Source organism: Temnothorax curvispinosus, unplaced genomic scaffold (genome assembly GCF_003070985.1).
Source record: "Temnothorax curvispinosus isolate PA1 unplaced genomic scaffold, ASM307098v1 QBEX01003408.1, whole genome shotgun sequence".
In the NCBI taxonomy this organism is placed as follows: Eukaryota; Metazoa; Arthropoda; class Insecta; order Hymenoptera; family Formicidae; genus Temnothorax; species Temnothorax curvispinosus.
In genome coordinates this window covers 611,892-638,527 of record NW_020213188.1, presented here as the reverse complement: position 1 = coordinate 638,527, position 26,636 = coordinate 611,892, and the positions used below count along the sequence as shown (strand labels likewise).

Sequence of the window (26,636 nt, the reverse complement as noted above, 5' to 3'; positions counted from 1 at the left end):
AAATAAAGAACAAAATATAAAAAGAAATATAAGAAAAATATAACAAAATATAATAAAAAATAAAAAAAATATATAATAAAATAGTAAATTTAAAATTTACATTTTAGATATTTGTATTTTAATTTAATTCCTCATAGTCGTCTGCTGAGAAAAATTTTGCAAGTCTTGCTATTTATAATCTAGCAGATTACATATATAATTGAAATAATCATATGCGTTTTTCTTCTAACTTTGTTTCGTCACAACTTCATGTAACAATAATTTTTACACTATCATTAGGTTTTTTAACAAGCATATTCCTCGAAGAAACTATATACTCTTGCCGCTATATACCAGTGAGAGCTAAGTTATTGATAAACATGCTCTCGTCCGTATTCCCCGCTATTACCAGTACTCACAGCACGGTAATAAGTGCACTACAATATTCGAATTAGTCTTACTTAGATCTCTCTCTCTCTCTCTCTCTCTCTTTTTCTTTTTCTATACTTCACTCCGTTCTATTGGATATCTTAAACAAAACGCATAAATGAGGCACTTGCCCGAATCTATACCGGCCATATTAACACTCCATTCCTGTTATAGATCAAGATCTGCCAACAATTAATACACGGAAGGCACGCCTCGTCTCTCGCGCGAATGCTTAAATGTCTCTACACAGTGTTTTTCGTTTTATCTTGCATCAGTCTAAGCACCTAACAGGCCACTGCTACGAACACAGTTCTCATATGGTATCACATTACATTACTACGGTTCAATCTTGTCGTCGTTGTTGTCGGCATACGCTTTCCCTTACATTCGACTCTTCTATTATTATCATCGAGACAAATAAAGAAAAAGACTTTAAATTGAATCCTATACAAAATGATTCCACGGTAGTTGCGAGCGTGGAACCGCGCGACGGACAATACTTGGCAAAGCTTGAAAATACCATAAAAAAGTAGATCCTGGGCTTATCACAAGACTATTCGCCGTCGATTATTACGTGTCGCTATGTGATCACGATCTCATTTTCCGACGCAACTTTCAGCTACGTGTCCATCGTGAAACTACGGGAAAAGAGGGAAGGGGTTTCGCTGCACGTAGTACCATATCAATGACAGTTTCTAACTCTCCTTCGTAACGTTGTAGAAGATACATACAGTTATTTCTCACTTTCAGCACTGCTAGTTTCTCAGGTGCACAAAGTCACGTTGCTAGATGTTGCTCGTTATCAGACCATAAACAGAGCGAATCGCTTCGTCCGCTGATGCGAAAGTAGTGTCACTCCCGCGGTGCTTCGTGAGTCAGTCCTCGTCGAAAGCACACCGAGTTCATGCCGTCACGTTTACGATAGTTCCTGTCCCTAAGCAGGAAATTGTCGTCCTCGCTGTTGTATTGGGCCAGAGACTGAGATCGCGGTGGCGGACTATGCGCGGCCATGTACGTGACCATGTTGTTAAAGTTTGGCAGGAATTGCGGGTTAAAGAGCGACAGAATTTTGTCGTTGAGCTCGCGCGGGCTTCGAGTGGGCACCATATAATGGTCCCGCGTGTTGCTCGTCGCCCCGTGCCGATCGAATAGATCCTCAGCGGCGTGACGACGCCTACAGAGATCGTCAAGACTGTTCGCGCTGTCGCTGCCGCCGGAATCTTCAAGTTCGCAGGTCGGCGCGTTCATCAACGTCGTCTCGACGCACTCGGACTGGTGGTACTGAGTACATCTCTGGGCCGTCGCGGATCGCTGCTGCGTATCGTAACCATCCAAGTATTCCAGCGTGCAGACCTCGTCATTTATGATACTCTCGTAATGATCCTCGTAATGATCTTCGTAACGATCTTCGTCCAGCTTATGCGTGTTGTTGGTGTGGTCCGTGGCGATACCGGTGGTGAGGCTTGTGGGCGTCGTCCCGTCGTCGTCCTCGTCGTCGTCGCCGTCCTCGTTGTTGCGCTCGTCCGATTCCGCGAGGTCGGAGGAAGAGGAGGTGGAAGATGCGCCAGAACCCGTGGGGTCCTGTGGCAAGCCTCAAACGGCTCTGTGTCGCCTTCTGTATCATATGTACGTTTTTTTCACCTTTTGCACTGGCTTGTTTTCCGCAGACGAATTCGCGTTCTTGCCATTCGGGTTCTTGGGCGGTACATTCAGCACAAGATTGATGGACTTGTTGTTGAATCCGGGCGACTCGGTACTCTCTGTTAGTCGATTGAGTTGTTGCCGTTGTTCGGAGGGTTCCGGATACGACGAGCCCCGCAATCTCTGAGAGAACCAGAAACCGAAGGCGAAACCGGCCACCAAAGAACAGAAACAGGTCCCTATTAGCGCACCCGTCAATGTTTGGGCTGAGTATACCACCGGTGTTACGGTCACGCCTGTAATCAGAATGCAACAAGTTGGACAACAATATTAGAATTATCTCTTGCGAAAACTGCTCGCGCGTTCGGTCTCTGGTGTTTGGAATGGAGAAGAAAAATTGAAGCGAAAATAAATAATAATAGAGAAACAGTAAAGATACAATCGATTTTTGCAGACATCACCCGCCCAAATACAATAAACGCGACAGAATGTTTCGTTATTGCAAAATCGAGTACCTTAGATTATATAGAATCATCACCTTTCTGATATAATTAGAAAGGTGATGATTCTATATAAAAAACGTAAAATAAGGTTTCTTCATTTGAGGTTTCGATTTTAAGGGAATTGATTTTAAAGAATTGGAAAATATACATATGTATTCTAATTTTGATATAAATCAGTAATGTGTCGAAGGATAGAGAATAATAATTAGAACAAATTTATCGATAACGCAAAATTTATATAGCATTAAAATAGAAAAGACATTGATAAATGTTCCATTTTTCAAATCCGATTTTCTTTTGAAAACGAAGCTTCATATAAGAAATAGAAAAACTATATTAATATTTCAACATTATTATTTTTATATGGAGTCATCAGTTTCTCAGTTAAGTTCAGTTAATCAATAACGGGCTATTCTGTATGTTAGTGTATGGACAAGACAGTAGATTAGTTGCAAACATAAAAATAAATCTGCTTTGAAGAACAAAATACCATGGGAAAAGAATCAGTTTAAGCGGGTATTATGAGAAGGATTTTCGACTTCAAACAAGGTAACTATACTATGTATATCGGCATGATGTGACGATGGACAATATCGCAGATGGTTACCTTGAGGCTCATTAGCCCTCGGCTGTGTACGGCCGTACTGATTTTCCCGATCCAATTCGATGATGATTTCATTCTCCCGTTCATCGGGCTGCTCGTCGCGCCCAATTTCGGACGCCACCGCTGGCTGGACGGACTTCGTTACTTCTGGAGTAATATTCACCAATATGATGATAGACGACAGATGATTACGTACAGAATGATTTTGCATACTTATTGCAACGTACATTAGGCACCATACATATGCCTTAATTCATACTCGGCATTTGGTTTAGAATTTAGACATCACATTTAGACATTCGTGTATCATGACTGTAAAGAAAAATAATCAAAATCTATTTTTTTCTGAATTATAATTTAATATTGTCTGTCGCTTAATAATTGTTTGTTGTTTTGCTTTTTAACTTCTAATATATGAGATATTTGCAACTTCTAAATTTCAGCTTCAAACATAATTCTAAATCATAGCTTGCATTAAGCATCATTAATATGAATATCTGGTGCGTCCGAGCTGAAAGTGCCGTGAAAATATACATAATAACGCCTAGTGTACGCATGAATATACTATGAAATAGCTGATCGTGAGCTGTGTTAGCCGTGCGAGCAGTATTCTTAGCATAGTTGAATTTGTGAAAAATATTTAATTGTTTCAGACCTGACGAACATTATAATGTACATATACTTCTTCAAGAATTTTTTAAGTTTAAGTTTAGCTATACATTTTGGATATATTATTATTATGTACACATATACTTTGTTCTTTTTTCAGAATAAACGCTGTTGTCCAATGAAACTTTTAATTTTATTTTTCCGATTTTTCATCATTTTTCAAATCAAGTTTCATGTAAAATTAAACAGGAAACGTCAGGTCTGAAGATGTTTGATGTTTACTCGGAGTTACAAAAAGTTGTTCCTTAATATTTATTGCCCATATATTCTTTAGTAACATATTCGACAAGAAAAGCGTGTCCACAAAAAAAACGACCACATATTAGGTTTATTTATATTAGCTGAGCTGTCTCTCTTCCATTTTTCACGTTTAAAATAAAATAGTTATATATTGAAGCTTGTATATAGGGGAGAAGGAGGAGAACAAAGTAGAGGAACTGTAATTAAAATAAATATACTTGATAAAGCTTTTAAAAAAGTTTTGTGAGCGTTAAAAAGATTGCCTATTTTTTTACAATTTTCTATTTAAATTTTTAATTTCCTATTTTACAATCTTATGATCTTTCTTTTACAGAACGAGTACTCTGAGTGCTGGAGAACAAACTTGATTATTCCGGTTGAAAGTACAAGTTTGAATAAACCACGGTACGTCCAAGAGCTGCACAGGAAACTTTTTAAAAATTTCGAAACTTTAAAAGCCATATGTTGAATTCATATGTGACATATAAACGTAAATACAATCTTGCTTGTTTTGAACCAATAATGAAAAATGGGTTCGAGTGAATCGCTTTCGAGATATTCAAATAGTATGAGTTTCAAGTTTGGAAAATTTGTATCATTCGAACCAGCATGTATAACTTCTTTTGCATTCGTTGTAGAAAAAGAAAATTAAAACGGAAGAGAGAATCAGGTCACAAAATTGTTAAACAAGCGACTAGACAGCGATACATTATCCACGCATAATATTATGTAATTTATTTCCAGAAACAATCCATGGGCGTCTTGATAACGTATATAGTCTACATCAAAGACAGTACCTGGTTCGCGTCCGCAGCTTCGGTGTCTACCGGTTGGGATATCTTGGAACAGCGTCTTATCGGCGTCGTTGTCGTGGAGTTTCGTCAGCACTGCCACGCAGAGGTTCGCGGTCGCGTCCCAGGCGCAATGAGGATCTTGTAAGGCGACACAAGATCTACAAGTAGCCGCAGCAGGGGAGTCACAATGATGTAAGGGAACCGCGCGGATCTCAGAATCCGCGAACACCACCAGCTTGCTCGCTTCGCCAGCTAGATGAACCACCAGAAGGTCTTTGACCGCTTGGCCTGCAACAAAGAATCGTGTATTATTTCGTGTATTTAATAAACATTACTTTATTAATTGTAAAAAGACTTTACATGCTATACATATTTTGCGAAAAAGAATATCGTATTATTTATCGATATGATTTACAAGTACATCTCTTTAAATTTTTGCCGGAAATAATACAACATATATACAAGAAGTACGCAAAGCTTCTTAGAAACTTTTTAAAAAAGCATCGAATTTCTTTTTCAATCCCAAGTCGGTCTTCCGTTTGACTAGCTATACTCTACATTCCATCGTACGAAAAGATTGTACCGAAACCAAACGCGCTGAAAATTCAAACGAATTCAGATAGTTTGCATTGCAATTGATCTATTCAAATTGGCCATGCGCATCAAATTTTTTCTCTCCCTTCCTCTTTATATTTCTCTTCTATCCTAAGGATTTAAATATGAAATGTCTCGAAAAGACAGATGGTTAAAAATGATTCAAATTGAATATAATTTCTCACTACAACTTTAACACAGTGTAGCTTTAGCAGTATATAGTTATGCAACATAAAAATAAAAAACTATAAATATTTTTTAAATTAATTAAACGCGCGAAATAATGTGATTACACACAAAATTTAAAGTAAATTTACTTACCAAATCTTAACACTTGAACATCGCTGACAATAACTTGACCGACATTGTCACGCGATTCTGGTGCACGCGTATTAAGCGCCTTCAAAACGCGCCCGTCATCTATATGCAACAAGTAAATCTCGTTAATCTCGCAGAAATATAAATCATTGTTATTTCAAACATAACATATATTATTTATTATAATAATTATGTCATTATTATTATATATAACGTTATAATAGACTGATCATTATTTTAAATGTAATAATAATATGTAATTATGTATAAATATAATAATCGATAAATTATTATAAATAAATAAATAAATAATTATACCTGTTCCGATATACAGTATATCGTAAGCTTTACCATCCAATGCCTTTACTTGAGGATCTACGGCAACTTTGGTAAATCTATAACTACAAACGTTTCATATATTAATAGCATATATTACATTACAAATATTTAGCCATTAATAGTATTAAAAATACGTGATCAAAATAATAGCTTTAAAAATAACTTTCAAGAAAATTCAATAAACGTGAAAAGAATTCTCGCTTTTTTCCCAAGTGTATAATAATGTATTTTTATTTTTCAATTTAACTTTAAAAAGTATGTAATGTTAAAAATTGGAACATTATAATAAATGGTTGTTTTCTTTGACAGGGAATATTGACTCAAAATTGAAAAAAAATCCGTAATTAAAAAATATTGTGTCAAAGTGTATTTAGGTAAAAATATTATGTAGGATAATAAATACGTTATGTTAAAAACATATTAATGAAAACGTGTTGCATCAATCGATCGGGTTACTCACTTGAAACTGGTTTTAGTTATCACAGGTAACGAAAAGTAGGATTGCACCGCGTCGTCCATGAGGGGATGCGCTTTGACGAAATTGACAGTGATGTCCGGAAGTGTTCTGGAATCGTTAACACAGGCACCGGGTCTGGGCTCAGGCACCTTTTCCGGAAGTACTCGCAGCCAGTTGCTGTTTATCGTCTCTTGCTCTTTGAAAGCACCCTGGAAGACCTCGAGAATGGCGTCCATAGAGAAAGCGCAGATAGCTGAGCCGCCAATGGAGTTTACCGGGGTCGTGAAAACCCCGTACACCAGACGCGCGGATTTTCCCGCGTATCGACCATCCATAACATCGCTCGTTGACTCTAAATAACAGATAAAAAGTTATTCGAAATAATTTTCGTCTTATACATTCGCGTTGATAAGTGTAGACATTTTAAACATCTCTTGATCGAGAAAATATGTCATCAGGTTACATAGAATGGTAAGAAAAAAATGGGTCTTGTAAGATACACATAGGACATGCGCAACAAAATAATTTGCAAGATCCAGTCGAAGTGACCATTACTCTATTACTTTTTTAGACAAACCATTTTCCGGCCGTCCAATTGAAGCTGATGATAGTATTATCTGCAATTTACTGGACTTAAATTCACGAATATCGATTGAGAAAATTGCTCATATATTGAATATCGACGCTTCATCGACGCGGTATTTAATTTCATGTTATTCGTTTTACTTTTTCCGTTTTATTATCGTACTCAAACTAAACATTTTCTTCTTGCAATTGTCAATTAATGTTGTTAATTGGATAATTAAAAGATTCAAGTTAATGAATTTTCGATTTTAATAACAATTCCATCTGTTATCAATTCCTTTTACACATTTTTAACTTGTTTGATTTTATAAAACGATGCTTAATTACGCGGCGACATTAATAAACAACTGCCATCATTAGTCTTATCTTAGTTCCGCTATTAGATACAAAGTTCGAACAATCACGGGAGCAGCCTGTGATTTCGTGGTATCTCTCAGACATCTGGAGACACGCCAACTTTGCGGAGCCAGCATCGGAATTTCAATTCGATATGCGCGACGACAATATTCTACGAGAATAGAGCACTCCTCTCATTCATTCTCCATTCATTCCTACCGGTCCTAAACGCGATAGTGCACGGCTATTGTGCTTCACACTCGAGATTAGTCCATTTCGCTGTACGATAGATAGCTAGAGTGACTTATCCGATTGCGTTGTACGTGTGGAATGGACGAGAAATCCGAAAATCGATATGTGTGCCAAAAAATATCATGTAAATATAAAAAAAAAAAACATTTTAAAAATATTGAACGTACGAATGTTTGTATTATAATACTGCTAAATAGACATGCTTATTATTGCAAAAGAATGTAATTTCCTATGCTTTTTGTAGTAATAATGCGTTTCTTTCTAATATTCATATTTGCGAATAATATAACAGTTCCTTCTCTTACGCGTTAAAACATTGCATGTAAATATCAGAAGTGCAACTATTGCTGCAGCGCAATAATAATAATGTACGATATTTGCAAGCAATGTTGCCACTCTTCCCATTCTACGCAAATATAAATATTAGAAATAAAATATGTATGCCAACTTACGCAGAACAGCGCATAACAGCATGCATCTTTAATTTTGGATAGATTTGCGGATACCCGCATTATGTACTATTTTTAATATTTGACAAGATAAAACAAAAGTGAGATTTCCAAACATATTAAAAATGAAATATCTTTAAAAATAATGTTTCAAATAAAAGTTTTTCGGGAGAGAAATGTGATGTATGTAATAAATCTTCTATATAACATGTGTTTTTATAAGACATTAACGTCATCAATATTTTTATAAATGGAAAAAGATAATATTTTTTAGCGTAATTTTATTCTGTCTCTCTAGCCCCATTTTGCATGTAAAAGCAAAGTTATTCTGCATATTAAGAGATAAAGTCATAAAAAAATCAATAGTTTATGTCGTTTATGAGATATTTCATATTATATTCTGAGATATTATGATATAAAAATATAAAATATTTTGCAGAATATTCATTTTTTGGTAACTGTATTTTAATATTTTTATACACAAGGTAATGAGATATATCGATGTATATTTAAAAAAACATATAAAAAATACATTAAAATATATATGATAATTTTATATATACATATTTAATATGCAATTACAAATATATATAATTTGCAATATATGATGTAGCATGTTTTAAACGAATAACATGAAATATCCAACTCCAGTCACTCTTTCTACAGATATCTTAAAAAGAGCAACTTTTAAAGTCTTCAAAATTACATTTTCTTTTTTACAATATTTCGTAGAACGCGAAAGTATATCGGGGCGGAAATCTCGGAAAACTTCAAAAGTAGACGAGCGCGGTACATGTACTAACAATAAGTAGGAACTAACATGGCGCAGAATCGAAGAGGCTCTCTTATGAGGACCTTTTAGGAGCGTGCGAGAGCCCTCATTTGAAACTACTCGGGCGTAGTCACGATCGAAGCCGCGAAAGGACCGCGCATATGCATACTCACGTATTTCGTTGAAATAGAAGGGGTACTCTCCTGGTACCGAACAGTTGAGTCTCGCTTTCAGGAAACTCGTCCATCTGTCGCTAAATGCGTGTGGCCCGCCCTTATCGTGCTGACAGACTCTGCCAACTCGCGAATAGACCGACTGTAATGTGGATCAAACTTGTAAAGCAATCGATTTATATTATATATTTTTCTATTTCTATATCTTTACGAACGAATCTATATTATTTCCTTTATTATATCATAAGAGATCTTTCTTTAAAACGCGTTCAACATAAAAATTACAGTAGAGAATTTGTTTAATCCTAACAAGTTAAAAATAAAGAGGCGCATGCATATACATGCATTGCATGTACGATATACAATTAAAATTATTTATAAATCTTAACAAATTTTCCTTAAAAAGGAATCAGAGGCAAATGCGCTAAGAATGGAGAAATATCGAATTAAAAAAAAAAATCATAATCTCTCACCTTTCCGCAATTCATGTATTCCACGGCTGTTTCGCGATAAAAGAAGAATACATAATCCTGATACGCGAATGAACTGACAAAGTTGGGACCTGAAATAACAAGATTGCATCGAATTCGATTATCGAAATTATTCTACAGAATGTTGTATATATTTTACAGTACAATTCTTTTACTACATTATTTATTCAATAATAAAAACATAATTGTGTCGTTTTAAGACTGACCTAAATGTTACGGATAATTACTTCTCGTATTTCTTATAAATTTACATAATTTATATGTGATAATGTATAAATTTACATAATTTATATAATATAATTCCTTATAATTATATATTATAATCTGTATTATAAATTCACATATTTCAATAAATTCACCTGATATTTACATAAAGTGGCGTTTCAAAATCAAATTGTTGGTTTGGTAGTTTGGATCGTTATCGTGTGATAGACAATTTTTTACTTCTTAAATAAGACGATTTCGTAATTCTAATCATTTTGATATTTCTATTATACTTGCGTTTATTAAAATTTCAGATAACAGGAGAAGCAAATGTGTAAGTTAAAAAGATCGTGTAATTATTAAAGTAAAGAAAAATTAAATTTCTTGCTTTAATATAAATTGCAAGGTATACAAAGTTACTCTCTAATTTTATAAATTTATTTAGCAAGTACTGTAAAAAAACAGTATAAAAAAATCTCTATGTATAAACGCGCATATTGTAATTAATTAAATGTTGAACGATCTTACAGAATCGAATATCGCAGAGACTGTTTGCGCAGAACGTTCCGTATAAATTTATAAAATTGTGAAATATTATCGCGAAAAATATACGCTCCGTATTCTGATGTCTGAGAGCTTACCATTCAACTGATTGAGATCCGAGCGCTCGGTGCGAATTTTCTCCCTGTGAATTAGCGGCTCGCCACCGGAGAAGTCAGCCACCGTCGCGGCGTATAACTGTCCCTCTGAAACATGCATAAACGTTTCCGTCAGTCAGTCGCACCTTCCACATTTGCAAGCTAAACGAGCGCCATCAGGTCGATGGTTATACAGCGGCTCTCAGGGTTAATTCATCCTCCTACTAACGCGTCTCTCGGAAATTGCCCGTTGAATTTACGTACGACGGTACTATCCGCAGGGTGGTTCGTGGTGTGTGCACGCACCGGGGTGACGTTCTATGGCATGACCGAACTTTCGCTCCCCGCTATCAAAGTCCTCGAAGGACGAAAGGGAGGCCTTGGAGCCCCTAAACGATGTCATATCTTTAGTCTTCGCGAGCGATTATACCGAACTTAACTTCGCCAGTCATTCCATGAATTCACGACTTTTCCATATTAATTTCAGCATAACTGCATACGTTAGCTCCACGTAGATTATTAAAAAATTAAGTTTAATACTCTACAAATTCCGTGCCAATATTGTCTAATTTTAATTTGCACAATGTTGATATATTCTTCATCAATCTCTGTTCTGCTTCTCTATATGTAGGTATATTCTTTTTTTTTTTCGTAATTCCTCAGTGGAAAATAGTAATGTAAGACTCATTTCAAAGCGGTTTGGTTATTAATTTCGGGCATCTTATATAAATAAACATTAATTCTTTAATTAGATCAATAACAAAAATAAGTAAATTGAAAAATTGGAGATATTTAATAAAAAATGGTCAGCGAAAACAGTGTACTTAATACTTAATAAAAATGGATGCAAAAGTCATTATAATTATTTAAGTTATAATTATTAAGAAAGATTTGATACTTTCAAGTTTTATTCCTATTCTTTCTTTCATTTTAATCAAATATATGAAGATAAACGTAGTAAAATTTAAAATAAAAAGCTGTCTTTATCTGCATATATTTTATTAATTTTATAGTCATGTAATTTATTTATACTGTACTAAGTATTTGCTTCTTCATTGAAAGTTGTCTATTATAACATTTACAACTCGAAAAGAAAATAATAGATGTAGTATCGTGCGAACAAAGGTTCCGTAAGGGAATTTAAGCGCAAAAGGCAGGTAGCGTGATAATATTAATGTTAAAACGGGAGAAGAACATACATTTTAGGACATACATAATCACCAAAGAGTACTAGAAACCCTAGTTCTATTAATATTACGTTGGTGCAAAAGGAGATTTTGTCATAAAATATTTGTCAAATGATTAAAAATAAAATTATACACATAATTTTATAATAATTTTTTCGCACCTGAGCCCCAAACCCACATTGTTTGGTATTAATAATGTTTTTTACCTACAAGAAAACTTTATTTCTTTCTTAACCGTCTTAGGAAAACGACTAAACTTTTGTAAGATAAAGAGAAAATCTATTTCAAATGGGTTAAAAATTTCGTAGGTTCGTTATAGGTTTTGAAAAAGAATTGTTAAGGAAATTATTAATGATCTATAAATATATTCAAGATGACATCTGTATGATTTGTTCATTATATGGAGGGGTTAAAGCCATAGTGGTGTAAGTCACTTTTTTTTACCTATCGAGTTAAGTTCATAGATGCAGTCTACACATGCAGATATGTTGAAAAAAGAAGAAAAAAAAGTGGTCAAAAAAATTGACTTACACCACTATGGCTTTAAGGGGATCCTACAGTGACTGGCGAACTTCCTCGATGTCGATAATGTCAACCTTTCTAATTTTGTTTTCCCTATATCTGTCTTTGTCTAACGAAATGACATCTGTCCTTTTTTCGATTGCTCGCCATCTCTCGCAAGATCCGTGAACTACTGCTGTGACATAATTGCTGCTCTGCGTGAATATTTTTGTGAAAAATATACACGATCGTTTCAAAGCTCTCATTTTTATTCCAGGCTTTCAATCTCAATTTCAAAGGTACGTTATTGTTTGTGCACGTCTTCTGAAGGGTGGGAAACTTTAATTTCGTACATATTACGTATACAACTATTTATATCAGAAAATAAGGTTATGAGATGACAACATTTAAAAATTTTTTTCAATTATTACTAATTATTTGACAATCCCACCCTTCATTAGTACCTCTACTTTACTCCTGTAAAAGGATTTTGCGATCTATAAAGCCGTTTCAAAATGAGAGCTTTGAAATGTAATTGTCGGTAATTTGGACGGCTTTAGCATCCCCTTAACCCCTCCATATATGTATAACTGAAACCTGAAGAGAGAATCTTCATAAGAATTACATGATAATTCGTATTTATAGATCAGTAATATTTTTCTATTAAAATTGAATTACGTTACTTCAAATTTAATAGCATGTACAAATATAAATGTAGACTCGGTGTTTGAAATACCCGCTAAAATTAAATTTATCAAAGACATATATGTATTTTCATTAGTATCGTACATATAGAATCAGTCAGAATAAATACAGTACATAGAATGTACGAATGAACTAATATAATAAATATAATATTGGACTATAATTCGTAAAAGATAAAACCAATATGTAATAAATAATTGCCATTTTTATAAACCATCCCATTTAATAAATCAGTCAAGTAAGATAAGTCATTGCGTAAGTTTACAAACATCTGCGTTCAAATATAACACAAATATATCTTATTTACTGTTACCATACTATGGTTACATAAATGTTAAAATAAGTATGATACGTTGTGCAAAAGAAATAAAATGTCTGTAAAAATCAAAATACAAATATTGATAGATAGATAAAATTTAAAATAATTATTAGGTTCAATATTACTTTTCATATCGCAACTCAAAATAGTAAAAAAGAATACGATTCCCGAATGAGGATGCACCGCATATATCCAAAAATGAGAATTAATTTTTTACACATGCTTGCGCTCTTGTATTAGCATAAACGAGGGGATCAAGCATTTTGAAAGCAGTTTGAAATATTCGCATGCAATTTTGAAGTGGTGTTGTAAAACCGATTCCACGTTGAAGAGCTTATTTTCTACGGATGTGGAACAGCTTGGAATAACTTTACATAGTTTTCGAACACATTTCTTCCCCTAAAGTACGGATTTAACTCTCTCTTATTCTCGCTGTCATTTTCGAAATCATAAATTTCTTCTTGCTGTTATCCATAGGAGGAACTTTGAGACATGATGTTTACCATCTCTCCAAACTTAAACAGCAAGGAATCGACAGTACATCTTTAAAACTACAAAAATAGCGGAAACAACAGATTTTATGACAAATTTTTCATATCAAATAATATCAGTGGAAATAATTTCAACAAAACTCAAACAAAACCTTCTAACCGAAAATCATAATAAGCTGTTAGTGGAAATCGAGTAAATTTGTTGCGTGCAGTTTGATTGCCATAGATCAATGCTATTTAAATGTTTATACAACAATAAATCTGCTCGATTTCTGGCGTCAATCTCTCTGCCATACCGCACTCGGTGGATCTGCTCGATTTCTACCACCGATATGCTTTCATGTTATGTCTGCACAGGCTCGCCAGCAGTAATGCGGATGCAATTGACGTCAATCTGTTGTAATATACTGCTACCAAACTGCTAGTATACCGTTATCGTTATGCCTACTGGATATACTGTAGATAATAAGTAAATAAATGTATCCGGAGAGTAAATTGCTAATCAAAACTGTGTACATTTGCTAATATCCAATTAACATAGAATTGTTGAACAATTTGTCCCTAATACTTTGATGTAACGGCTAAGTATTAGATTAAGCAATATTCTATTTCAGTAATGATAGAATAAAAAGTATAGCACATATGTTTATATGTGTATGAGATATAAGACATAATTTTTAATAGTTTAGTTAGACTAAAAAATAAAGTTTGTTTTATGCTGCGTCTTTATCGCATGATCAAACAAAATACTTAAGTTCCGATGTTAAACATTTTATTTTTAAACACACATATGTATGCGCGCGCATAGAAATAAATTTTTCAATTTGCCGAAGAATTTTTATTTGAAGAAGAGCTCGTCATCTTGTGAGAATAATCATGTACGCGAACAATTTTTCTCAGTGTCGCGTGCAATCGGTCGCAAAATCCAGGAAAAATCCATGGATTTTGATCGCTATATGTATGTTTGTATAGAGTACATAATGCGTCGGTATATACACAGCGTTGGTATCCACAGTGCGACTGCATTTCCTCCCGTGTTCCCGTAAAGGGGATCCTCGAAGGATTCGCCCGCCGCGGCTCCTCGCGGGGCTCCCATATTTCACGTTCAAAAAGCACGATGGGATTTGAGGCCGGCCAACGTATGCGCGCGATAAGTGTATATAGCGGCCGGATGGTCATATATAACGGGGGCGAGGCAGACGTTAGACTTAGGGGGATGAACGTGCCCGTTGCAGGCTACAAATCTACGGTGAGCCCGTGGCAACGCCGAAACTCGCGAATATCGTGAGCGCCACGCGCGTAATACCTGCGGGAAAGAGGCTTGGCTATACGTACGCGCAACCCCCGAACAATCCCGCGCTGCATCCCTCTGCTCGCATCTCTCGCATCTCTCGCATCTCGCATCTCGTATCCCGCGAGCGGGACACGTAACGCGCCGCGCTACGTCGCGCCGTCGAGATCTGGGGTTGCGTACGCGCTATACTTAGGGGTGATTTAATGCACCGTTGCGTCGGCGACGCATTACGCCGATGCTGTCGTCTTCGCGAAAACTTGACGAAAGTTTCAGCAGATAGCTACGGGTCGCTGTTGAAAGCGGAATACGGAATACGGAATAGAGCCGCTAACAAAGCATAATACATTATAACACGGGAATGAAGAGAATTTCGAACACTAAGCGGTTTTGAATAATGATATCTCTTACGTGTGAGTTTCGATTGAAGAATTCTCATTTTTTCGAACAAAAGCTGTGCTATGAGAAATACAGCTACACAATTAATATACAGTATTGTCTGAAAAATAACAATTTTAATTAAAAACCGACTAAAAAAAAAGAATTCAAAACTGACATGTTTTCCAAACTGTCCTTTCCCCAATTTACATGTACAAGTAGACTTTTTCAATATTTTTAAACATTTATGAAATAAACCATAAATAATTTCAAGATAAAAATCAGAATATATATCCTTTTCTAAGGCGTTTGGTTCTTTGCAGAAATATCTTCTTGACTGACATCTGTGCATGAAAATGGAGGAGCGAATCGTAGCGAAAGCGAAGTGCTTTCAATACATATAATTTTCTTTTAATTTATTAAATATTTTAATAAAAACAATGGAGTTGAAAAAAAGAGTTAAATATACTCAAGTACGCAACGTTATCTGTAATTATAAAAACTACGAGCGAGCGTACAAGCGTACACTGATTGCGGATACTAGCCAGTGTTCAGGCTGATGTAGCTTTACGAAAATAAATGTTGGGGGTTTCGCCGTCTAGAAATAAAGCTTCTAAAAAGATTTCGTAAGATGACGAAATTCCTCGACGCGCAGGAAAGAACGGTAGCTTGCTCGAAGTGGAAGCAATATAAGCACGCGCATTGCAGTGTCAGTACAAAGAAGCTATTGGTAAAGCTAAGAGACGAAATTTTCAGAGAAGACCTTCGAAACGGCAAGACTCTGTCAGATCATCCCAAAATCAACGGATACGATGATAGAACGCATTCTATTTCCCACGAGAGAATATATATCTTCTAAGAAGAAAACCCTGAGCCATTTTACGAGACGTATTTTAGATTCGAGAGCCAGTGAACTAAATTCGCGAAAATTGAAGAATGCGGAAAAGATCACTCGTATGTTCAAATTAAAATGATTCAAGATTGCAAATGATATTAAGAAATATCTGTGATATTGGTTATTCTTAGCAAGCATTAACATATGTATGAAAATTAAACAAATTAATTTATTATATTTGAAGTAATATAAAGAGAAGCACATGTTTTAAAAAGTTTTTCTGCTCACAAAATTCTAAACGATAAATTTTCAACTTTTTAAAATGTTAATCCATTAAAAACGTTTCTCAATTCATCTACATGTTGTAGATAATGGGGGGAAAAAACCAAGGTGTACACTTGGGTTTTTGCAAACTGTCCCACTTCTTAAATTCAACACAATACATTTTTTTAAATTTTAATGAATTTATAGCACCAATTTAAAATAATCGGTACACACTTACATTAAAGAGAGATAAAATATAATAATAAAATAAGCTTTCACATATGCGAAATCTGAGTTTCATTCAAGCTTCTTCAGAATATTCTATAATATATTCTATAATATAAAAATCTGAAACACTATTTACATATTTTTCAAAATAAAATATAATACAAGATATACAATATTTATAATTAATATAATTTATAATGAACAAAAACTGACACTATTGTTTTAGTTATATATCTTATTATTATAATATATCCGAGATAATGGATAATAAATAAGTTATGGTATGTGTGCGTAGTGACTGCATACAGTGCGTATACGCTTATGCTTTAATCATTTATAATTTATATCGTCCTATTATATTTTACTTCATATTGTCCTTCCATCTATTTATTCTCATCTCATTAATACCGAACGCATAATTAAATACGAAAAGTGATATTTAAGAATAAAAAAATAGTTTAAACATTACAAAACAATTGCGTAATTAATAATTAAATATAACTAATAAAACAAGAATCTGTATACCGATAATGTATCAATTTCAACTTTTATTCCTTGTATTGCAATCGTATTTTTAGAAAGTTGCTATGTGGCAAAGTCGTCGAGTATATGTTTGAAGATATAAAGAATAATAAGATAAGTTAAAAAAAAAACGTCCACTACTGATAAACCAGAATTATATAGCGGAAATATGAAAAATATGACAGTTGATTTTATTACAGTCACATTCCAAATTGTAAGATCATATTGATGTTATAAAAATATCACATTTAATTGCATCACTTTTGAGAGATTTGAGATAGAAAAAAAACTAGGAAAATCAAGATTTTTTAGCAAGAAAAGATATTTGTTGTGTTCAAGAATAAAAAATGATAAATATGTATACATTAATTTTTTTATTATTGTGTTTTATTGATAATGTTATTTTTTAGTTTTAATCGGAACTTTTTCTAAAGAAATATTTATACCGAATTCTTAAATAAACAATATGAGAGAAGATACAAAAAATTTTGGACATTCCGCCTGTTTTAAGTTTCTTTTTGTAATCTCCATTATTCTATCAAAGATCAAATGTACAGATAGCATCTCTTACAGTTTGGGTCATGCGCCCCGACGGACACGCCATTTACACGTAGAAATATCAAACATGTTTGTAAAACGACTTCATTGAAGCAAGGCATCGTTTGCTTTGCCAGAGTATTGATTTACCGTTGCACTTTGGCGAACATACGACGCGCGCACGTGCCTCGTAATCAGCAAATTATAACGTCCAATGTATGAAACTGTACGTTATACGTCACGTAAAAAATTTCTCGAGCAAATGCACAAGATACATTTCTACATCGAATTATATCGGACTTTTACATCCTCAAACAGCATTATATCAATATTTCAATATTGATGAACTGTGTTGTTATTTGCGAGCTAAATTATTTATGTGTCATATAAGTAATTATAACACAATTTGTATTTTTCATTTTTGTACATCAATATTTTTCTTACTATACAAACCTATACGTGTAATGCTAATACAATAGTATAGAAATATAAAGAAATTTTGTATGAAGCTTTACTATAATACTATTATGACAAATTTTTGAATAAATTTTGAATTAAATTTTATGTAAAAAATATTGACATATATGTAAAGTGTGTTAAATCTATGTTTATATAATAAAAGTAATCTGTAATAAATAATAAAATGTTATACAATATATGGCCTGTGACGTGACGTAGTGTAAAACATCTTCCACTACTGTTTGCTATTTAAAATCATCTATATTTCTAGAATAATAAAGTTGAAATTTTAATGGGTGCAATAGATAATAGTAACAGATTTCGCACTAATCTCACAGTGAGACATCTCTGACTAATTCCAGAGCCAGTTCATTTCTTTAACGATTCTTTAACGCGTGTAAAGTCCATTCATCTTTAACCCTTAACTGGGGCAGTGTACATACTGCGTAACTAGAGCACATGGTTTTCATGAACTGATCTCCCCTCTCATGCTAAAAATAGCAAATACATTAAAAATAAGTTTACTGCAGGATAAAGAGTTTCTAAAGAAATTTTAAGAGCAACAAATAAAGATATTTAAAACAAGCAAAAAATCTATTGAATATAAACAGAACCTCAGCTTCAAGATATATAATATATATTTTTAAAAGAGTTGTTCAGATTTTTAGAACCATATCATTGGTTAAGAAGATTGTGAGGAGAATCAAAACTGTTAAAAATTGTATATAAAATATTATTTAAAAAATCAAGAAACTTTTTCTTCACAGCATAACTTTGTCAACAAATTCAAATAAAAATATAATTATTTTCTTCGATATAAAATAATACTGGAATTATAATAATAATAGAGAAAAACTGATCGTAAAGAAATAATAAATTCTGCAAACTATATATACAGACATATGGAAATAGACATATGTACGAAATCGCGCCATATATGAGTATTTGAGTACTTCCCGTACTTGAAGTCCTCCATACGTGATAATAAAAAAGGGAATAATTTTTAAGAGAGAGAGAGAGAGAGAGAGAGAGAGAGAAAGAGTTGTCTGTCATAATGATTCACGCATATTTATCACATTCGCTATGGATGGGACACGCAAATCATGCGTGTATCTCAATCGCCTCTGTGCAGAATGTACAAGGACTCGTGATATTCGCGTCGAGCTCCTCGTTCTCACAAGCTACTCCACTCGTTGTAGAGCGGTCGAATCTCTCAAGTGGCACTTACCATCGTCAAAGCCACGCGTCGCCCGTCAAATCTGGTATGTAGTGTAGAACATATGTTTCAAAATGTAATAAAAATGTTCTCGATAAATGTTTTGCGCGGACGGACGGTTTTTGAAACTGCACAGAGTGGCACGGACTTCACGCAAAAATGTTTCAATAATACTACTATCACATTGATCGCGCCGAGATTGCTTTCATCCACGAGAAAGTCTATTCCTTGGAATATCACTTAAATTCCTCCGAAAGAAACGATATTTTAGGGACTAAACTTCTGTATGTTACAACTTACAGTCAGAATTTTATTTTTTGGAGTTTGTTTGAAGAAAATAAAATTCTCCAAAGTTTGAAAAAATATTAATTCATGTGGTTTTCGAGCTCATCGATTTAGTTGATTTCGCATAGCTTATACAATTGAACATATTATTCTAATTATTGTAAAAGAAGAAACTTACCGGCGAAAACTGCTGTGCTGTTGTGTCGTGGATCGTAAGGACAAAGTCCCAAACCATCCGTATCGTCTTTCTTTATGTACGCCCCATCCTAAAACACAAACAAGAAATTCAGAATTAAAACCTTTTTGCATAGATATTATACGGATATAAAATGTATAAAAGAGCATGCAACTTTTTTATTAAAACACAAAACGTTTTTTCACTTTTTTCATACAAGAGGTAGTTCAAATGTAATTTGAGGTCGTCAAGATAAGTGAATCACTCTGGACATGAAGAGTATCGCAACTGTGAAAAAAGGGGATTTAATGTCAGTCACGCTATTTCCCGGAAACGTGAGACGCGAGGAGCGGCTCGAAACTTCCTATCAGGAAATTGATTTTTCTTATGCAACATAGCTTTCTATTGAAATATTCATTTACATTTATGCATCCGTGGATATGCATTATGTGTATCTGTATAATGTAAGTGGAAAGTCGCGTAGTACCACTCTACAATAATATAGTTTCAAGATATGTGCAATTTAATAACTAATTCAAATCGTAATTGTACCGCGTATCTTTTTAGCTGTATGTTAATGGATAATCGAAATACAATATAATTTGTCTGGCTGTATCAGCCAGACTTTCAACCGTTTGCTGAAACGACAGTCGACGTGATAATAAAATAATTATATCGAATCAATTATGAGCGTGACCTATATGCTTTATCAAATGGCTATGCGATGATTACGACGATTGATTAGCAATTTTAATACTTTCCATTGATATTTCTTATAATTGTTACGTGTGAGCTACGTAATGAAAAATTTAGTGTTAATCAAATATACATGTATTTGCAAAAGTCAATTTATAAGAATAGATACTTGTTAATTTCAACGCTCCTTTAAAGATACAAACATTTAATAATAAAATTAACAATGTAACAAGCTAATCAGATTTGTGATATAATGAGCGCAGTCACGCTCTAATTACTCACAGGACCACAGTATCCGAGATTGACACTCTCTTCATTTGTTGTTGCCACAGGTACAATATATATCTCTTGTTTAATATTATTTTCATGCATGTTCAATATTGATTTTAGTGTATACAACAAATTCTTCATTCAGAGTGAAAATATCGATATTGTGATTTACCGCAAATGTAATAATATATCTCTCTCTTTGATTGATGTATCAATTTATGTTTACCATACTCGTTGTGCACTATATATATTTTGGATATCATCTATGTCCGTGACAAATGTCGAAATATTACAGCGATGCGCTCCGTTCTTACTCAATTCTGTAAATAAATCCAAGTTACATAACGATTCGGCAAGTACGATTGTTTTCGACCTACAGGAGATAGAGTAATAGCAACAGAGTAATAGAATTATTAACGTCGTCGTATCGATACAAAAAGGTTGAAATCTCGTATTCGTCGTTCGTACTTGTCTCTCACCGTATTGCGGAACCGTGATTGAGTTTGTTCGCGACCTACAGATTTTACGAACGTTCGTATCTAGAGCGAATTTGTGGTACAATAAACTGACTCAATAGACGATTGGAAAGCGAGTAGGACAAGCGAAAAATCTGCGTGTTGTTTTAGATTCCTTCATTTTGTCTACCGTCTAATTTCTCTTTTTATAGAATCGAAATAAATAAAATGTTGCATATTTAATCGTCAAAAGAGTTTAAAATCTATTTCAGGATTACTCTTAGAAATAATTCTTTATAAATTAATAATTGAGAATTAATTAATTAATCTTATAATATTTATCTGATAGGAAAATATATTATTATATAAAATATTTTGTTATTAATGAGATGATAAAGTAACTTCAAAGATAGATTTAGCAATACATGCTTATACAAAAAATTATATTATATTATATTAGAATCATTTACTTCAAAGGACATATTATATACAATGAAAATTTTTGCAATTGTCTGATAAAGAATAGTTTCTGCTTGCTATGTGTTTCGCGGTATGAATGCTCGTCATTGAACTGTAATGACATCGTTTCGAGTCGTTGTTCATTGTAAGCCGCATTCGCAAACGTGTACAGACGTCGAAAAAAAAAATATATATATCGGAAAATCCGCTTGGTGCAGCGTAAGACAATTAAAAAAGTTGCAAGCGAGACCGCCGCGGCCGGCCACAGAAATATCCCGAATAACGTGAACAGTGTCGCAACTCGTGCATGTATACAACAATGCATGTAAAGAAATTGAAACGCAGCGGGGCTATTCGACACAAACGGCTATTCGATGCACTGCAGCCCGCAGTTGGGTATTCCGAGACGCTGGTTGAGTCTCACGTACCTTCTAGGATCCTTTATATTTCTTCCGTTCGTTTCTCTCTAGATCTTTTCTTCTCTCTACTCTCCCCTTTTTTCTTTCTGCTCTCCTTGCTTGCCACGTATTCCCGCTTCATCTATTCTCATCTACTGGCAAGCAGTATCGTAACACGACCAAGACGAGAGACAGAGAATCGCGCGATAACTATTCTCAATCTATACCTTATACTTTTTCAGTTTATTTAGTATCATTTAGAAATAAATAAATTTTTATATGTTGATTCTTTTCCGACATATAAGGACAATACATATTTTTTTTAGATTAATTGGAGAATTTCTTGATTCATTTTTAATTATTTAGAATAGAATATATGTATATTCATGCATATAATATTTTATTCAAAATAATCTTGCAAATCTATCAAAATCTTTTATACAGCTCTTAATAGAATACTTTGTATACGTAAACAACATGTTTTCGGTGTTTTAATATCAAAGTTTACCGGAATAATTCGAGGCATTGCCGTAAATTTTGCGAGAAAACAATTGCGAGGCGCTGCAGGAGACAATAACGAAGACGTAGGCGTGTTCGCACTTAAGATACGATAACGGCCTGATTTGTAGCAAGTAGGAAAACTTCATTATTAAGTTACACACTATTTTTCTTCAAGTATTTAATATATGACAATAAAAACGTTGATATAAATACATAGCTGCTATATAAAAAAGCATATTTTAATGGAATTAAAGCAGTCCCGCTTTAGTTAAAAAATTGTCTTTCTATAAATCGTGCTATTTGCAAAATAATGGATTCATTTATCGTATAAATTTCAATTTAATTTTAGAACTTTATCACAGAGTACAAAATTATTTATAATAGTAAACTGTTTTATTATTATTCACTTATAATTCATTATAATAATATATTGATAGCTGTATTAAATTATGGTACCGTTGTTAGTATAGACAAATACTATCGAAGGTAGGAATACTGGATGTGACAGGATTATTCCGCACATATGAACATGCACATAACGCGCTCTAATCTCGCTCGATGGAGTTATAACAGCCTGTAAGTAGATGTAATTACAGCGTTCAATGAAATTTAATTATAGCTTAATCTCTGTGTTCTTAAAAGTCTGTTACCTGAATCATTTTGTTCATAGCACTTTAAATTGTAATATGATATATATGTAATATAAAATTTTTTCTTTTCTATAATACTTTCAAAGAATATCTGTATTTGATACAACATAGAAAAGATTTACAATAAAATAAATATAAATATATAATTAAATATTCGGTATCTAAAATTCTTCTCTTTCAATTTTTATAAAGTGTACCAACTTTGAAATTACATCCCGTTTCACGTTGAACAATATTAGCTATAGCCGCGTGACTATATTATGAAACCGAACAAATTAAAGGTACTTCTTAAATCGTGATATGCGAGAAAGATACTACACTTTCGCGGTGCGCATATATAATCTTGCGAGAGATGTAATCATACCTACTCATTAATTATTTGCTGGTTTACACGGTGAGATTTTCCGTTGTAAATTTCGTGAGATATTGCTGTAATTGCGAAACACCGCGGGGAACGACCGCGAGTTTCATCTTCACACATTCGGCCTGTCGCGATATAATTTGTGCAAAGTTCGAAAACTTTCGAGTGTAAACTGCACGGTCCTCGCCTCCCACCGACATTGTTTCCCAACGATCACGACACAATGCCATGCGCTCCTGCGTGACAATGTACCGTTCACTGTTCCATCGTCCGGATTATCGCAATCGCAGTGGAAGTTATGTGCTGTACGTTTAATACATCCATACAGGTGTAAATAGACGAGCGAGTAAGCAAACAAAGCGAAAACTAAGTTTACGCATATCGTTATTTTTATTTTGGTTTATTATTTATATATTTATTCATTCATTCATTCACGTGATTTCTGACACGTCCTCGTTTAAATAAAAATATATAAGTATAAATAAACAAAACAAGCAATCCGTTTCATTTTCCAGAAGATTATGTTTGAAAATTGAAAAATTAATATCCTTTGTCTCTTTTTCAAAGTTGAATTATAAGCTTCTATATATAAATTGCGATCCACAGCGTATTTATGTTGCGTATGGTTGACTCAATAAAAACAAATTTTATCAGTTTAAATAAAAAGTCTTACTTAAAAAAAGGAATGAGAAAAATTACCTATAAAAATTTGGTCTTATTAAAAAATGTTCGTGAAATATGATAATGGAAATCTTATTTTCATGCGTGATTTACAACAATTTCTATCGTAATCTCAATTTCTAAAAATTACTGATTGTGTCGTACGCATACGAAGAATTGTTGAATCGCGTTATTAAAAATACATATTTTGCAGATGTTTATAAAGATGGTTTTTAATTGAACAATTTGTAAGTCAATGAGATCAGCGGTGGATGAGTCGAAGTGCCGTTGAGACAGCTAGCAAACAAGTGCATCTCGCGTCTGCTAGATACGGGGCTTGCTTTTGTACAAGTAGTGAATTCCGACGTGAAACGAGAATTGCGGAGTGCTGCCTGAGATAATTTTGCGCTTCATCTCCGTACATGTATACACTTGCGGCATAATTCGCATCAAGTGGGAAAATTCGCGTACATCGTATATCGCGATTCGCGTCTGCTTCCGGCATCGTTCCCGCGACGATCAAAGTAACGACACTTCGAAGTAACGTTATTTGTCCCGATTAATAATGTCACCGAACTGTCTCGCGTATTAAAATGCGGCCGGCTTCCGAAGAAGCGCACACACAATCGATGGTAATAATAAACGAAAAAAAACATTTCATATAAATTTTAATAAACATAATATGATAAATTTTTCATTTAATTTTTTACCATTAGGTGCTAAACATTTATTTGTCAGGAAATATATTCTCAACATTTCAATTATTATTATATCAAATATCGAAAAATCATATAAAAAGAATGTCTCTTCAGTGTATTCTTTCATTAATATTAAAGCACACAAGTCATAATAACTTTTATGGTAATGCGTTACTTAAATCTTATAAAACTTTCACACCGAAGGTTACCAACAATCTGCGCCAACACTTGAATAGATTAATTTCATTCGTCTTTATTTAATCTCAACAAAGTTCTAGTTCGTTATTTATTTCTCTTTGGTATCATGATAAAAATGTTAATTATTTTTTTCACATTGAGCCAATTCGGCTAAATATTCTAATTCCAAGGGGGGAAGACAATAGTTTCTATAATTCTCTGTAATTCGTAGTGAGGAGAGAAAAGCCGGTTTTACAGTATGATCTCTCCAACAGGGTTTTAGCATTGTCTCGCGAAAGATCAAAGTGACAATGTTACCGTATGAAGCATACTGTCAGATTGCAACTTGTTAATAATAGTGAATCAAGTACCGTCGTATTGAGACGTCGTAGTCACGCGACGCCAAATTATACGTCGAGAAAGAACGATGACAATGCAGCGTGATTTAAACGGTACAGTGGAAACGTATTCATTGTTTGACTCCTGCTGTGATCTGGTAAGCATTATTAATCTGTTTGTATCTACAATGATGTTTCACGCTGCATTATGGCATTAAATCCATTATGATGGATTTAACTACGCTACGCTCTATGTGAAAATTTTAGTTATAAGTTATTTAAATTCTTTTGATGTTTTCTTCATATTCTACTGTTATTATTATATATTTTCATATATTTTTCTCTATAATACATGCAATGATAAATCAATTAAACAAGACTAACCTTAAACGATTATTATATTATAATAAATAGAAATAATCCTTTATCAATATTTAATTACAAATATTGCTGCAATCGATCACGATTGTAATATGTGTCACATATTTATAATCCAAATATAGTCAATATCAGAATAGCAATCGTACATTTATTTGTGTAAAAAGACCGCCGCAGCAAAAAAAATAAGAGTTCAGCAATATGATAGATTGATATAAAACATTTGTCATATTTGTCAAATAAAGTTGAAACAAAAAATACACAATTTCGGAGCAATTTGTATTAAACAAAGTTATAGTTACCATTGACTTCTACGCTTTTCTATTTAGAGAAAAAAGTTTTTAATTTCTCTTTTAAAAAAGTCATATTAATAACTTTATATAAAGCAGAACTTGATAAAAACGCAACTTTTTTTGTTATTTTATTTACCAATAATATGAAAGAAACTTGCTATATCTATATCTGTTTATTTATAAATACTTTGTAAAAAGATTTTGTATTTTTTGAATCATGTAGCAATCGAGATTTAATAAAAAAAAGCTTATGCTGCATTTGATATTTCAGTAACTCTGTCTCTCAAAAAGGTCGCTCAAAAACTTGGGCAAACATTACAAAGCGCATTTGTAAGACAGTCGCGGAGTGAGAACGTGAATTTTCCCTGAGCTTCATACAGCAAGTCGAATTTCACAAATATCCATCATGTTGCGACAATGCCTCCGCGAAATCGATATTTTG

At 33.5% G+C, this 26,636-nt stretch overlaps 1 protein-coding gene across 2 annotated transcripts in view; it reads right to left on the bottom strand.

The window, feature by feature from the left end:
* Positions 1–111: 111 nt before the first annotated feature.
* LOC112452455 (semaphorin-1A-like) overlaps positions 112–26,636 on the bottom strand; it is a 216,668-nt gene continuing 190,143 nt past the window's right edge. Inside the window, exons 6-16 of one of the 2 annotated variants that reach the window (XM_025012677.1) lie at positions 19,864–19,951; positions 10,471–10,575; positions 9,608–9,696; positions 9,135–9,276; positions 6,571–6,919; positions 6,090–6,172; positions 5,775–5,873; positions 4,863–5,147; positions 3,160–3,303; positions 2,050–2,345; positions 112–1,989 (exon numbers count right to left, since the gene is read on the bottom strand). In XM_025012677.1, coding sequence (XP_024868445.1) covers positions 1,261–1,989; positions 2,050–2,345; positions 3,160–3,303; positions 4,863–5,147; positions 5,775–5,873; positions 6,090–6,172; positions 6,571–6,919; positions 9,135–9,276; positions 9,608–9,696; positions 10,471–10,575; positions 19,864–19,951 — 2,409 coding nt within the window. In that variant the 3' untranslated portion in view covers positions 112–1,260. Of the gene's footprint in view, positions 2,346–3,159; positions 3,304–4,862; positions 5,148–5,774; positions 5,874–6,089; positions 6,173–6,570; positions 6,920–9,134; positions 9,277–9,607; positions 9,697–10,470; positions 10,576–19,863; positions 19,952–26,636 lie in introns of both variants that reach the window. The other variant, XM_025012676.1, reaches the window with a different exon arrangement.